Source organism: Chamaea fasciata, unplaced genomic scaffold (assembly GCF_029207755.1).
Source record: "Chamaea fasciata isolate MVZ Bird 193981 ecotype frontalis unplaced genomic scaffold, bChaFas1.0.hap1 SCAF_6, whole genome shotgun sequence".
In the NCBI taxonomy this organism is placed as follows: Eukaryota; Metazoa; Chordata; class Aves; order Passeriformes; family Sylviidae; genus Chamaea; species Chamaea fasciata.
Window position 1 is genome coordinate 42,426,772 of NW_027094091.1, and position 15,808 is coordinate 42,442,579.

Sequence of the window (15,808 nt, forward strand, 5' to 3'; positions counted from 1 at the left end):
GCGTGGAGTGTGCTGCAATGTGTCTAGGTCAGGAGAGAAGGAGCTTTGGTTCTGAAATACATCTGTTCCATCAGGTCTTCAGAGCTCCTGGAGTGGACCACTGTTTGCTCCACCCTTTGCTAAAGGATGTTCTGAAGTCTTTAGTTACTGCTCCAAGAGTAAGATTTTTCAATTTGATGCTTTTCTGTAGACCTTTTCCAGTTCTCCACATACCTCTTGAAGTATCTAAAATGAGAAGGATATGTTTATATCCTTGTCCATAGAAAAAAATCCGGTTGGTCAAATTAGTAGCATACAGTCCATTTGATTGATTTAAATTAATTTGACAGAAACTATGTTAAAAATCCATGTGTATATGTTTATCCTCTGGAGAAAAACAGGTAAACCCCTTTTTCCTTCAAGCTACAATTGCTCAGATTACCTCAGGAAATGCCAAAAGTTTATATCCTTGAAGGACTACTTTGTTGAACTGCTTAAGTAATCACAAAACTTAACCATCAGAAGAAAAAAAAAAACTTTAAAAGCCAAAATAATGTTCTTTCTTAGAATTGCATCAGTTGTTAGCAAAGGAGCTGGATCAGTACTGAACCCCGAATCCATCTGTATCACTGTTGAGTTTTTGGTGTGGTTTGTCACCATTGGAATAAGTGTCCCTTTTTTGTTAGTGCAAAGCATTTTTCCTTGATCCTGAAGACAGTTTTATTGCATTTTAACGATGTCAGGACACAGTTTATTATGTCCTGGCAGTATATTTGGAAAGTATACTGCATGCATATTTGAATATTTATAAGGGTTTTATATTTCCATTATTCTGCTTAAAAATGGATTGTAGAAAATTAGTGTTGCAGCTTCACCCTAAATTCTGAGAAGATATAATCTCATTGAATCATGCATTGATTCTCCTAAGACACTTTGAGATAACTCTAGTTTTATCTCGTCTAACCACCAAATGTCCAACTTGAATGGCAGACATCATCCTTACTAAGCTTGTCTTGACAGCCAGGAAATTATAGAGGTAGCCCAAAGTTTAAAGGTTTGGTTTTACTGAACCACCCGAGTCTTCACCAGAGCTGTGTCTTCACCAGCTTCTACAAAAAGCTAAGTGATTTCTTAAAAATATCTGTAGGTATGTAAATTTTGTACCTATTAGTTGAATCACTTGAGTTTACTGTAATTTTACTACTCAGCACATTGTGATTTTAGCATTTAGTGTATATTTAGTTAAACTCATTGCTAAGAAAAAATTTCCTGCATTTGGCCACCTTTTATCTTCATTTTCATGTTGAAAAACTTACTTCACAAATAGATTATCTTGAGAAATGTACGTCCAATGTGCTATATTTTGAGACTGAATATTTTATTTTCAAAGAATTACTTCATACAGTTTATATAAAATGGAATTGTTAGCAGCTTGCAAATTCAATGGACCTTAGAAGTTACTATGGAAGGGTATTTTGACAGAAACTTGTGATCAGACAGCAGGTGATTGCTTCCCAGATGCTTTCTACAGAGCCCCCTGCTCCTAAGATTTATATTTTGGGGCTTTGACTCCATTTGTGTGGATGGTTTATTTTAGGAGTTACTTATGCAGAATGTCTCTGCACCCTATTTGAAATAACATTCACTTTACTATTTGAAAAGATAAGTTAATCTTTTTAACGGTACTTTTTTTCCACCCCAATGCATTTCCAAATTGCTGAAGACTAGTAGTAGTACTAAAATTTAACATTGTTAAAGATTTAACTGAATCTGTTTCTAAAATCAGAATTATGGACACTGTGTTTTGAAACAGAACTTGCTGTGTTTCAGTGACTCTGTGAATGGTGAAGATCATATAGTTTGAAAAGAACTTGGCTGTCAAAAATTGAATTGGGAGTGCTGATTTTTGTCCACGTGGTCTGACCTTCTCTTTGAGTAGTGATACAAGTTGAACTATTTTGACAGCCTGCTGAATTTTATCTTACACCTCTCTTAAGTGCTCTTTTATTTCTGTGTACTTTCAGGAATTATTTACCTGACCTCAGCTCTTGGCCACCTGGCACGTTCTGCACTTTTCCTGTCTGTTTCTGCACGGGATGGGGGTGGTCTTCCCTCTGCCAGCAATGCAGCTGTCACAGTAAACATCCTTCAGACTGTTTTGGTCCCTGCCATATTTGAGAGATCCCGGTATAGCTTTTCTGTTCCAGAAGATGCACCTGAAGACAGTGTGATTGGCACTGTAAAGGCCAGAGAGCCTCCAAGTAAGTCACATTCTCAGTCAGAGATTATGTTATATTTCTGTTGTGATCATTAACTGGAAGTAGCTGTAGATGATTTTTTCCCGTAAATCTCCATGTTATTCATTCAGTCTGTCAAGCATTAAATAGAATTTACTGTTGGTATTTACAGCCACTGGTGTAATGGCTGGTTTATCAGGATACTCTTCAGAACAGCTGGAGATTCATGGTACTCTCCTTGGTGGTCCATAGAGATTGGCAATGGTCTCCATTTTCTTCCTGATGGATTTCTATAACTGTAAATGGGGAAATAGGAAGCATGTTGTGAAAGCTTAAGTAAGTGTGACAGTCTGGCTCATATTAAAGCATTAGCCATGCAAGGCAAATCTCAGAGCAATACTTAAAATCAGAGAGTATTCAGAAGTTTCAGAGGATCTGCAAGAAGTGCTCCTGGCCATCCCTCAAAAAACCAAACCAAAACCAATCAACCAAACAAAACCCCACATTGTCTCAATTTAAGTGGAGAAGTCCAGATGAATGTTTGTGGGATCTTTTGAAAAGATATTTAATCCATCTGGTTTTGTTATCATTTGTAAAGGGAAATCGGTTAGCCCCTGACAGTCCTTGGTCATAAAAATCCCTGTCCTGAGAGCAGTACATATTTGGTTCCTATGCAGAGCAGTGGGATCTGGGAGTCCACGTAACAGCCGATGATGGATCTGTAAATGTAAAGTGGTAGATGACAAGGTTTCATACAAGCTTGATTAGTTATATCCTCCCATTTCCTCCTTTTGGGAAGAACTGTCCTCAGGGTGGAGATAGCACCCCTGGGTTGGCCTTGGTAGTAAGCCTGAATCTTTAGACAGCTTGTGCTTTAGGTAGCATCTGATGTATAAATGTTACAACAATGGTCACCTATGAACAGTAAGTTTATTAAAATACATTTTTTTCAGGGAACTGCCACCTGTTTCATTGCTTGCTATAGTGAATGCCTGTGGGTAGTGAAATTGCTCCCACAAGACTAATTTATAGGAGTGTTTTTTCTGTTTTTCAGATCAGGGAAAAACAAGAGGCTATTATGTGATTTTCTCTATAGAGTTTTATAATACGAGTGTGATGAAAATCAAACAGTGCAGAAGTGGACAAACTGTATACATTCATGTTTTACTGAAGGGCTCCAGGGATAGGAAGAAGGAAGCATAAAAAGCCCAAGAATGTCAAACATCTGCGTAGCTTACATTTATTCCATTGAATTTAACAGCATGCATTCTCCCCAGATGTTCTTGCCAATGTTTGTTATCACATCCTTTTTGTTGTTGTTGTCGTTTCCATTTCTAGATTCATTAGAAGTGGTTTCTTATAAAATTTGCTCCGGTGATCCACATGGAAAGTTCTCTATTGACCCCCAGTTTGGCATTATCCGCACCAAGAAACTGCTTGATCACGAAGCTCAGTCTGTTGTGGTGCTCACTGTTCAGTCACAGCTGGGTCAGTCCGCTGTCTACAGCAGCACTCAAGTCAACATATCTGTGACAGACATTAATGACAACCCTCCAGTATTTCCTACTAAATATGATAAGGTAACCATCTCACATACCCAGCCTCCTGGCACTGCTGTCTACATTGCTCATGCAGAAGACAAAGACAGTGGCCTAAATGGGGCAATCAAATACAGTATTGCAAGCGAGCAGTCAGATGCATTTAGCATTGATCCAAGTCTTGGAGTGGTAAACCTTACCAGGACAGTGTTTGCAGAAAAGCAGCAGGAATATACTCTACACATAGCAGCCAAAGACTGTGGAAGTCCTCCTCTGACTTCTCTGCTGATGTTGACAGTGGTTATTGAAGAGCAGAAGATGGGTCCTACTTTGGTTTTCCAAAGCTTGGTGTATCAAGTAGAAATCAGTGAAGCTACCTCTCCAGGTGCCCAAATCCTTCAGGTTCAAGCCCACTCACTTGATCCACACAGCATTACCTCCAACCTGACGTATTCCTTAGAGCCTAGCACTGATTCTGTTGCATTTCGAATCAGCTCTGATACTGGCTGGATTTATCTTCGGAAACATTTGAACTATGAATGCATACAGATGCTGAGTTTTAGAGCTTTGGTCAGCACATCTGAGGATGAAAACCTCAGGCAAAATGCAAGTACATCTATAATAGTTAATGTCCTGGATGAAAATGATCATTCTCCCATGTTTATGCGTGAGAGCTACTTCTTTGAAATTGAGGAAAATCCGATTCCCAGTGGTGTGGTTGGCACCATTACAGCTGTTGACAAAGACTCAGGAAGAAATGGACAGCTTTCCTATTTCCTCTTGTCTGATGGAAAGTATTTCAAGATAAATTCCAATACAGGTAGCATTTTATGATTTGTAATCTGCCTAATACTGGTTTTGGAAAGCAGTCTTCCCTAGGGGTATGGAAGTATAGTATAAAGCTTTCAGGAACTGTGGTGAATCGTTTGGGTTGATATATGAATATTTTAACTCAGAGCTTCACAATTTGGGGAATGAAATATACGCAATACATTTTCATGAAGAATGGACTAGCCCTTAAGATTTTATTTTTTTCATGACTTTGTTCAGGTCAGAAGTTTTGGTGTTTGGCTGAGACAAATAAAAAGAGAAGTTTTAAGTTATAGCTTCATTAGCTCATATGAGAGATCTTTTTGCCTATGATCAAGTAGAGTTGAAAAGTACAGATCAGCCATAAGTAACTACAAAGGTACTTGGGAAGTTAGACAAAGTGACTTAAAATACTTGTGAATGCTTCTATAACTGACATCCAAACTGAGTTCATGTTGTACATGGCATCACAGAAGCCAGATTGGCCGAGAGAAAATTTTCACAGCACAGGGTGTACTCTGCAGTGAATCTCAAATGCCTCAATAATAGGGGTTATGTGTACACAGTGTAACACCAGAGACCAGAGCATGGAGAGCCTAAAGGAAGGGAATCCTTCAAGGGACACAGGCACTGTAAATAATCCAGTTTAGAAAAATGAGACATAGGGAGAAAAGATCTGCTGTTAAAAATTCCTGTTTCCAGATATCCAGTCCTCATGGGGAATGAATAGGCTTTCCCAGAATTTCTCAGTAGGAATCTCAAAATCAGGTTCCTTTTGAGTACACTTACAGAAGTTTACAGCCAAACAGAATACTAGGAGTTAATCAAGAAGATTTAAAAAAACCCCACGTGGTTGATCTGTGTGATGAGCTTTGGTCAACGAGAAATCTCCGTCTATATTGCGTATGGCTAAGCAGATAGGGAGAAGATTGGTCAGATTTATTTGCTGGGTTTACCAGAATGTATGGGACACATAAGGGTTTATGATTAATGTACATAATTAATAAAGGCCCCTTGTCAGCAGTTATACCCTGTGCTCAGGTGTTATCTGCCTTGAAGCATGGTGAAGGCCAGATGGATTTCTTTGGAAGGTCAGCACTTTGGTTCATACTGTTTTATACCTTTGCTCTGGGGCACCCAGTGTACAGTAAAAGATGTCATAAGGCACTAAAGTACATACGCAAAACTGTGATTACCATAATGTTTCTACAGGATGACGTTTGGAAAGCTGAGGTTTTCGTGTCAGTGATCAGGTGTATCAGAGGGCGCGTATTATTATTTCACGTTAAATTAAATGCACAATTGCACGCGCTGAGTGCTAGCGTACACTAAACGCCTAACTCCATTTCTCCCCGCTTTTCCTTGGCCGTCAGGTGAGATCATAAACTGGGCGGCGCTGGACCGCGAGGAGCGGGCGCACCACGAGCTGCGGGTGCTGGCGACGGACGCGGGCCGGCCCCGGCGCAGCGCCACGGCCGCCGTGCGCGTCTCCGTGCGCGACCGCAACGACCACGCGCCGCGCTTCCCGCAGGGGGCGCTGCGCCGCCAGGTGGGCTGGGCAGAGCGCAGCGCGCAGCGCCGCCCCGCGGCCGCCCCGGGAGCCGCGCGCTGTGCGCTGCCAGGCCGAAAGGATAACGCGAGCGTAAACCTCTCTATGGGTGCGGTGGGATCCCTTTGGATTTCCGACCTTCGAGTCTGCCGTAGTAAAGATGTCTGAGTTAGCTCTCTATGCAGACCGCGGCAGGGCGTTGCTAGGACTCTGTTGTTTAACCATCTCCTGAAATGCTCGTTGCACTCGCTATAAATATTACTGAAATCGAAAGTAAAGCAGCAGCTTGACTCTTGTGTTATGGCAAGGGATTTGTTTTAAGACTGGCTTTATCCATGTATAATTGCAAATCATTTATAAACTTCTTGGTGACAGGTTTTGGAAGGGCAGCCGTCAGGGACACTTGTTACCACCATCTTTGCAAAAGACTTCGATTCTGGAAACAACGGTGCTGTATTATATTCTTTAGAATCAGGTAAGAATTTTTAAAGGGTTATTAATACAAAGAGCTACATTAAAATAACTAGCATTTTAGAAAAGCCACGTATCATACAAGTTTTTATGTTTCTTTTGTGTCTGGTAGAATAAAACTGTCTTTGTAAATAGGAATCAGCACCATCACGTGCCTTATGAAGTAACTAAGGTAATGTAAGCAGCTACCTTTCCTCCCTTTGCTCTCTGCCCCATCTTTCACAGGGTTTATTTGCTTCCGTGCCTGGCCAGAGTGTGTCCAAACAGCACTCAGAAAAGATTAGGACCATGATCTTGTCCTGTACAGTTTAGTATTTCAGTCAGTTATATGGCATCTTAAAGGAAAAATGTTCTCCATTTTCCCATGACCAGCTGAAAATTTTCCTGCTAAAATAACAGTTTTTGGCAGTCTGAGACAGGGATCAGAGGAATCAGCAAATAAGCTGGGCAAACAGTGAGGTTTGTAGTTTTTAGTTCAGGTTCTGCCCTTTGTTTAGCACTCTGTTAACCTGACATAGCGTGGCCACCGAAAAGCACTTCTCTTTAGTTTTCCCCATGATTTCTACATGTAATAGTTCACTTCTGGGTTGAGCTATAGGACTCAGTTTTGTTTGTGGTGAAAATAATAACAGAGCAGTCCTAAATTAGAATATGAGTGGGACTGGGGCCTTAATACTGATAGGAGACTTAGACGTGATGTCTGGTTTTGCTGCATACCACTTGCTACACTTTCATGAAAGTGAGAACTCCATCTGTAATCAGGAAGGAGAACAGCTCTGTTCCTCCTGGTTCCTTCACTATTGCTTCGAAACAGTAAGAGCTACCAGGAACAGAACTGCTTCTTTTTTGTTTGGTTTCTGTTCTATTCTACCAGTTTAATGTAGTCAATACTTTTTAAGTTTGGGCTTTTTAATCTGTGGTAATTTACATGTAGAGCGTACTGTTTCATCAGAACAAGAAAATAATATTTCCTTAGTTTGAATATAAATGACTGCCTATTCCAGAGGGAATTGGACGGTATCTTAGACTTCTGCATTGTGATTAAGAATATTTTGCACAAAAAAGATCCCCCTTGTGGAAAAGTAGTGCGCAACCCTTCATTTGAAAAGTGATGGCCAGGCAATACCAGAAGTGTTTTTCAGGGGTCTCTTCCTGTTCCTGTATCTAACTATATCCCCTTCCTTCAAACAGCACATGGAATTTTCTTACTGGCTCCCCTTTACAGCCCCAGAGGGGAGTAAGAGTTCAAATTATAAAATTTACTAGCAACACAAAATATGACTGGGCTTGCAAAAGCTGTCTCTGGAAAGAACAGAACAGTAAAAACAGCGACAAACACACCCCTGTCTCTCCCTCTTTCAAATGCAAAAACCACTAAAAAAATCCCTCCCAGCTTTGGAACTAGATATTTTCCTGATAAACAAATCCAGAAACAGCTGAGCTTCTCTGATACTAATTTTTGTTGTTAGTTGGCTCACAACCTTTAACATCTGGTCTTCTGTTTCATGGTGAAGTTTTTGCCTGTTTTATATTTAAAGTAGTATTTTCTAGTTCTGGGACATTGTTCAGTACTTAAATATGAAGAAGAAATATGATCTGATTTACAGCCATGTTTGTTAAACAGAGAGACAGCAGGTTAACTGGAGAGCTCCATGCAGACCAGTGCTCTATTTTTTAGTCATGGGACTGCCACAAGATGAAGAACTGCAAGTGTCAGCTGCTAAACTTGTAAATGTTACTGGGTAATTTTTAATGTTCTTGAGATCTTAAAGGAATGACAAGATAGAAGCAATATATTAAGCTATGCAGGGATGTTACTGACAAATGCCAGCAAAATATATGAGGAAAAATCTGTAAAAGAACTATAAGGTTTACACACCAGATGAATTGTAGGTTACAGGGAAGTAACCTAAAAGTTCAAAATGCCCCTTCTTCTTCCTAGAAGATCAATGCATATCATCCTTTAAAAATGTGTATGTATTGAAATGGGTGGTCACATGACCCTACACCCACTTCTGTGTTATCACTTATTCAGAGGGAGGTTAATCCCAGCTGTGTGTACTTCTTATTCCTTAGTAATGCTGGCAGTTGGAAAGTGATTTGCCTGGTCTTCTTTATGACTGTCAATAGGATATAGAATAGCATTTATAACAGAAATTAGTGTGTGTTTATAGGGTATCTGGAACTACTGCTTAGTGTGTTAAGACTAGCATTGACAGAGGTTTTTACAGTTATATTTGGAGCAATTATGTGAATGCAACATCAGCCTTTGACCACCCAAGTGCCAAGAGATGCCTAGTTACACTGCTAACATGCACAAATTGGCAAGTGCTGCCCATGTGTCTGTGAAGTAATGAGTAGCAAGCAATGTGCAGGGAGCATTCCTAGACTTGGAGAGGGGTACATTTCTGCAGAAGTCCTCATCATGTTCAGGTTCTTTGGGACCCATGGCATTGCCTTCCTCTTTGCTGTTAAGGGAAACAACTTTTCCATCGTCTCAAAGGAGGAGGACATGATCAGGGCACTGAGTTGTTTAACACCTAGGAAAGAAACAGTTGTTCAGGAAATTAGGTTAAAAATACATAGCTATCTATCACTGTGTGCCTAGGTCACTAATCTCTGAGAAATCTCTAGTGTTAGTGTCTGCTTTCTGGGCCCTTTTGCCTAAATGCCAGTTTCTGTAGGGCCTGAATGTTCAGCCAGTCAAAGTTCACAGTAACACATTACTTGGTGTTTCTCAGGCCACAGGTTTTTTGTTTGTGTTTTTTTGTTTTGTTTTGTTTTGTTCTTTGGTGTTTCTGGGTTTTTGGGAGGGGGGGTGTTTGTTTGTTTTGGTTTTGGGATTATTTTAGTGGGTTTTTTTGTTCTAAAGTACAGTTTCTAGTTGCTTTGATCATCTGAAAGAGCACAGAGCTGAGAGAGTGTCTGAGTTTTGGTGAACCTCATGTAAATGAAAGTCTGGCCAACAGGTTAGACAAGGCAGAGGTGAAAAATTTAATTGTAAAAACATATGTATTTATGGCAGGTTACTTTTGCAAGCTCAAGAAGAGACTGGGGCCATGAGAGTCTAGTTATTGAGAGATTCAATTTTTTTCTGTTCCATGCTTCATTTGCTCTTTCCAGTTTCCTCATTTCTTATCCATTTCTCCTAAACTTTCTTCCTTTTCTCCCCAGACACAAAAGGACATATTTAGGGTTTATGATAGAAGCAGCGGTTGTCTAATTCAGGTGACTTATGGAGATCAGAGCTAAGGGAATGTTTCTGGAAATGCATTGAGCATAAGCTTTTAGAGCAATGACTGACATGACATATGAGTGCTAAACTTTTTTTCTCAGTGTAAGAGTTTTTTCTGACTTTCAATCAAATGGCTACACTTGGAATACATTTTAAAAATGGATTGATAAATATACTAGAAAAATCGATATGATGCATTTCAATTTTGACTCTCTTTATAGTGTGTTATCAGACAAAAAATGAAAATGTGAAACACAAAATGGAAGTCCCGAGGGGTTTTTCCTCTGTACGTCTCTTTCCAATTTTTCCAAATTTTTGTGTTACTTTCACTGTCACCAAAATATGCACAAAAGTATTTCATGCAGTATTTGAATTTTAGTGTAACTTTAAGTGTAGGTTTTAGCAAAATACTGAAAATGCATGCAATTCACATTATGTGTTCTGTTTCTCATATCTCCTGTGACTTTTGCTTAGCTGGGATTTTGTGTCATGAAACATTATATGGAACAAAATAGTAGATCTGTGACTGCAGACGTATTGGTTGGGACCTACGCCAGGAAAGTAAACCAAAAGCTATTTATGAAAACAGTAATATAGCAGCATTAATATTTTGAAACGACCATGCAAAATGCATGACTGTCTCATTCAATATAATTGTGTCTATATATTGTTTCCTTTTGTTGGCAATTTCCTTTTTAATGTTCCAGACAGAAAGACTCAACCCAGAAAGGACTGATGGAGAATTAGAAAGCTATATTCACACAAAAAATAGCAGAAAAGTGTTGAAAAGAACTCCTATTTTTTGGTCAGTTTTCTAACTAGTTTGCTGAGTAGGTTTTTTTTTCTTCAAATGTTGCAGGTGCAAATATGTTACAGCTGCAGGTGATATAATTGGATACAAAAGTGAACATCTATATATGCAGTTAACTAATTTGAATGTGCAGATTTGGAGAACATAAACAGCTTCATGCTCACTTAGGTGCCTATGGAAATATCATTCTTTATGCGTGTTTTGTGTGCTACATCTGCACTGAATTTATTTTTACCGCAGTTGTTTACTATAATAGCAGCCGTAATGCTGCATGATTTTATTTAACCCACTAGCCCACCTTATTAAAAATTCACATAACAGAAAGATGTTTGGATAGTATTCTAAGAGAGAAGTGCTTAGAACAATTGTGATTTTCTCAGTTTCTGGTAATGTATAGAAAGTAATAGATACTTTCCCATTCTCCTAAAATTTGAAAGTAATTTGTATTCCATTTCTTGAAAATGGAGGAGCTATGTGTCAGTCTCTTTTCCCAGGGGAGGATTAGATTGGATATTGGGAAAAAATTCTTTACCTACTGATTTGTCAAGCATTGGAACAGGCTACCCAAAGAGGTGGTGGCGTCACCGTCCCTGGAGGTATTTAAAAGACACATAGACATGGTTTGGGGAACTTGGCAGTGTTGGGTTAAAAGGCTCCACTTGATGATCTTAAGGATCTTTTTCAACTTAAATGATTCTATAATTCTAAGTCATGGGGAGCTATTTATTAATCTGTGGTAAAATTATTCTTTGCAACTCTCAAATGATGGGGCTGCAAGTTAATTAAAAGCCACTTTATTAGAGTGCCACCAGTCCTTGATGAAAGATATAAGCATAATTTCCAATATTCACATGTTTCTCTGCAACAGCTTACTGTGAGATTGTAGCTACCCCCAGCTGGCTGTTGGTACAGAGCACAAGCAGGGCAGGTGGCATCGCTGCAGTCTCCATGTGTCATACGGGTCAACAGTGCTCTTTGCTGGTCCCGTAATCTGTGAATCACAGGACATACTCTACCCTTCGTGCCGGTTTGGAGACTAAGACTTAATTCTTTCTCTGGCCCTGTCTGCCAAGGTTAGAAATAGGAGGACCAGTCCTGGGCTATCTGTTGCCCTCCTGATGCATAGACCATTTGTGTGAGTAAAGCTGGTACAAAACTGGGCAGTTGCTTTAGTACTCTATGGAGTTCCTCTCCATATTTTTCTAAATCCACATTATGTGGTTTATAATAACTGTGTGCTCAATGAAAGAAGAGGAGGTGAACCAAACAAGCCAGAGAGATCCAAATGCGTGTAGCAGATTCCTTTCCTCTGGGTCCTGCTCTTTTTCACTGTTTGTTACGATGTTCAGTACTACAGAGGCAAGCTGTTACTGATTTGCAATAACACATATCCATTTTTACCCCACAGAAGAGGATGTAGGATACTTCCAAATTGATGCTGTCAGTGGAGAGTTAAGAACAACCCGGCCTCTGTCACATGCTGAGAGATCTGACTACAGAATGACGGTCACAGCCAAGGACCAAGGGATGCCTTCACTTCAAGGACATGCTGCTGTTTACATCCAGGTACTTATTTGCATTGTACTGATAGAACAATTATGTTAAATGCTTAGTTTCTTTGAAGATAAAATCCAATTTTGGAAGAAAGTTAGGAAATAAACTGAAGAACAGAAGTTCAAAATTGTAAGTACCTTGTCTTATGGTTATTTTCCGTAGCTGTTTTTCTGTTGAGGGAGGAAATGAGAGGGCAGACTCATTTTGATTTGTTAGGAATGTACAACAGTATTCTTGATCATCTTGCAAATAGATGATGCTTGTGCTTTAGCAGGAGATCATTGGAAACACTGGAAAATAGGAGAAAAATATCCAGCTAGGCAGAAAGAAAAACAAATATCAAGTGGGACTGAAACTGGGGAAGAGAGTAGACTTTTTTGTTTTCTCCACTAAGTTGCTCTCTTTTCTAAATTCTTTCTCTATAACCTTCTGTAAGGATATCTCATTTCTTTGTGCTAGTTTATGCAGAGCTGCTCTTCATGGGAGTGTGAAAGTCAGTGTGTGGTCATTCCATAGCCAGCCACCTGCTGTTCATCGAGCCACAATGGGGCTGCTTTGTCCAGGCCACCTGTGCATTCCTCTGTCAGAGGCTGAATGTCATTGAGGCTGCTGTTTTCAAGTCACCCTAAAGATGGTTAGTTTTGGATAGCTTGTAGTAACATTCTTCAGTCCAGGCAAGGCAAATGCTGTTCCCACAGTTAAAGAGAGTTAAGGACTCCTCTCCCTGAGCAATGGGAGAAAAAACAGGTGATGAACTGACCGTAACCTCCATTCCCTGTCTCCCTGCATCCCCGGAGGAGGAGGTAGAACTGGGAAGGAGAGATGGATGGGGGAAGGTGTGTTTTTAAGGTCTTTTTTTACTTCTCATTATCCTGCTCTGATTTTGTTATCAATAAGTTCAGTTAATATCTCTAATTCTACTCTGTTTTGACTGAGATGGTATTTGCTGAGTGATCTCTCCTGGTCCTTGTCTCAGCTCATGAACCTTCATTATGTTTTCTGTCTCATGTCCAGTAGCAGAGGGGAGTGAGAAAGCATCTTTGCTGGTACCTGGCATCCAGCCAGGGTCAGCCCACTACATATTAAAATATTCATAATTACAGTGGGAAAACATTGCAGACTTTATATTTTGTTTCAGGTGATCCCACTTGCCAATGGGAGATCTGACTACTCTCAAGACTTCAAGCACTTTGTCATACCTGAAAATTTTAAACCTGCACAAGTGTTGGATTCTGTGAAGGCGCCGAGTAACCATCTGGCACCTAACAGGAAACGGCATTTTAGTATTGCTAAAGATGATAATGTTCATTTTGAAATAGACACCTTGACAGGAGACCTTTATCTTTCCAGGGAGCTTGACTATGAAACAGATTCACACTTTCTTTTGCAAGTTATTATAAAGGATTATAATAATCCCCCGCAAAATAGCACTGTCTTCCTAAGTATTGATGTAGAAGATAAGAATGATCATTCTCCATATTTTCAAGATGACTTTGTGGTGATTGGCATAGAAGAAAATGCACCTGTTGGCACTCTGGTTTACACATTCAATGCGAAGGATGGAGATGGCAGTTATCTGAACAGCAAAATAGAGTATTCCTTAGAAATGAGTAACATGGGTGAAAATCCATTTCTTATTCACCCTTTGTATGGCACTTTGACCACAGCTTCTCCACTGGACAGGGAGATTACTCGTTCTGTGATCTTGACGGTGTTTGCAGAAGACCAGGCAATAAATTTGACTGATCGTCGACTGGATTCCCTGGCTGTGAAAATTGTTATTTTAGATATCAATGACAACAGTCCCAGTTTTGTGTCTTCGCCTCTTTCCTATGTCATGGAGGATGTGGAGGTGGGCTTCCTTGTTCACCACGTAATTGCAAAAGATCCTGATGAGGGAAGAAACGGACAAGTTACATATCACATTCTTTCAGGCAATGAAAACAAAGCATTTGTACTGGATAAAATCACAGGTACTGTAACTTCCCTTCTTTGGGGTTTCTTGTGTTGTGATTCTCACAGTAACATTTGGGAGTACATGCCATGCAGTAGTGAAATAACACATTAGTGTGGCACTCTGCCCAGGTGACTTATTGTCCTCAGGGATGATTGCTTTGGGCAGAGCACCACACAAGCAGGGTAGTAGCGTGCACAGTGGTCAAACTCTGTGGACTCAGCTCAAAACTTTTGGCATAACACTGTTACTGTGTTATATAGGTGTACTGGGGCATCTTCCAATAGTGCATTAAGGGAGGCGGGAAGAAAATGTGTGCAGTGAAATACTTCATTCTGACTTTGGCATGATGCATACTTAAAGCGTGTGCACACATGTATGTTATGATATGTACACATGAGGAAAGGCAAAGCTGAGATCCAGGAGTGTGCATTACACTGTGGCTGGAACATGTTTAGTGGAGGCTCAAAGTGCTGATGAATTTCATTCTTCAGCCCTCTGAAATTCTCTGATTTCTAACTATTACACTGTGTTCTCACAAATGTAAATATCACCTTAATAGTTATAATGTTTTCTGGTTCTTATTCTGATTTTGAATTCATTAGGTGATGCAGCTGACACTGATTTGTAGGGCTCCTAACTGCATAACTTACATGCAAAAGAGGACAAATGTTTAAGTTAAATAAAGTTTAAAAGTTAAGCCCAAAGTTAAATAAAAAGCAGTCTCTGAACTTCACTTGAATTTTCCATGAATCCAAATTTCCCTGGATGCCAAAGGCAGTATTTCTGGGCCAATTAGCACTGTAGAGGGAATCACAGGTAATGAATGACTGCAAGGTCTGGAAGCCTTGCAGCAGTGGCATGGTGATGCTACATTGAAGCTGTGAGTGCTGGAACAACTAGGATCTTAACCTGGACCAGGACACTTTTTTGAAAAACTTTTTTCTTTAAATTAGGACTCTTAACTACAGCCCAGTTTCTAGACCGTGAGGTTCAGGAGCGCTACAGTTTGACAGTCATAGCTCTTGATGACGGCAGCCCAGCTCTCTCTGCCACACAAGTTCTAACCATCACTGTTCTTGATGTGAATGATGAGACCCCAGTATTTCTGAAGCAACTTTATGAGACTGCAGTTCATGAAAACCGAGATCCAGGGGAGTTTATCATAAGAGTGGAGGCTGTGGACCGAGATGCAGGTAATTTTTGTCCTTTTGCTAGTAATTTACTTGTGGACTGTAGCAGACCAATCCAATCTTGATGCCTTGTGTGTGCAGCTGTTGTGCTTTTCCTAAGGTAATGTACGACTTTTGGGTTTCAAAATATCAGTTTTGGTTCAGACTCTCAATCTTTAATTGGAGCTTGGAGGTATTCTGACTTGCATTCTGAGGTAACTTCAGCTCTGATGGGTATAGTAAATGCAAAATGTGTCCTTGTGTGAGAAACCTTGGAGGTTTCACGTGAAGAAAGCCAACGTGTTCTGGGTATAAATCAGCAAAAAAATATTCAACTCCAAGTTAGTATCTGAACATTTTGTCTCTCTCAGCCAGAGCCTTTTGGATAGTTTTAAAGCAGTTCACTAGTCAAGAGTCGCGGTTTTGTAACAAAACCGGCAAGTATGCAGTCATCTTTTCTGACCAGAGAGGGGCACTGTCATCCAAGATTTTCCAGCT

General features: G+C 40.0%; 1 protein-coding gene across 1 annotated transcript in view; it reads left to right on the forward strand.

Annotated features, from left to right (window-relative positions):
* DCHS2 (dachsous cadherin-related 2) overlaps nucleotides 1–15,808 on the forward strand; it is a 79,966-nt gene that overhangs the window by 36,218 nt on the left and 27,940 nt on the right. Inside the window, exons 6-12 of the mRNA XM_066185083.1 lie at nucleotides 2,004–2,240; nucleotides 3,555–4,574; nucleotides 5,938–6,113; nucleotides 6,489–6,588; nucleotides 12,039–12,196; nucleotides 13,323–14,157; nucleotides 15,095–15,334. Of these exons, the coding sequence (XP_066041180.1) occupies nucleotides 2,004–2,240; nucleotides 3,555–4,574; nucleotides 5,938–6,113; nucleotides 6,489–6,588; nucleotides 12,039–12,196; nucleotides 13,323–14,157; nucleotides 15,095–15,334 (2,766 nt within the window). The remainder of the gene's footprint in view (nucleotides 1–2,003; nucleotides 2,241–3,554; nucleotides 4,575–5,937; nucleotides 6,114–6,488; nucleotides 6,589–12,038; nucleotides 12,197–13,322; nucleotides 14,158–15,094; nucleotides 15,335–15,808) is intronic.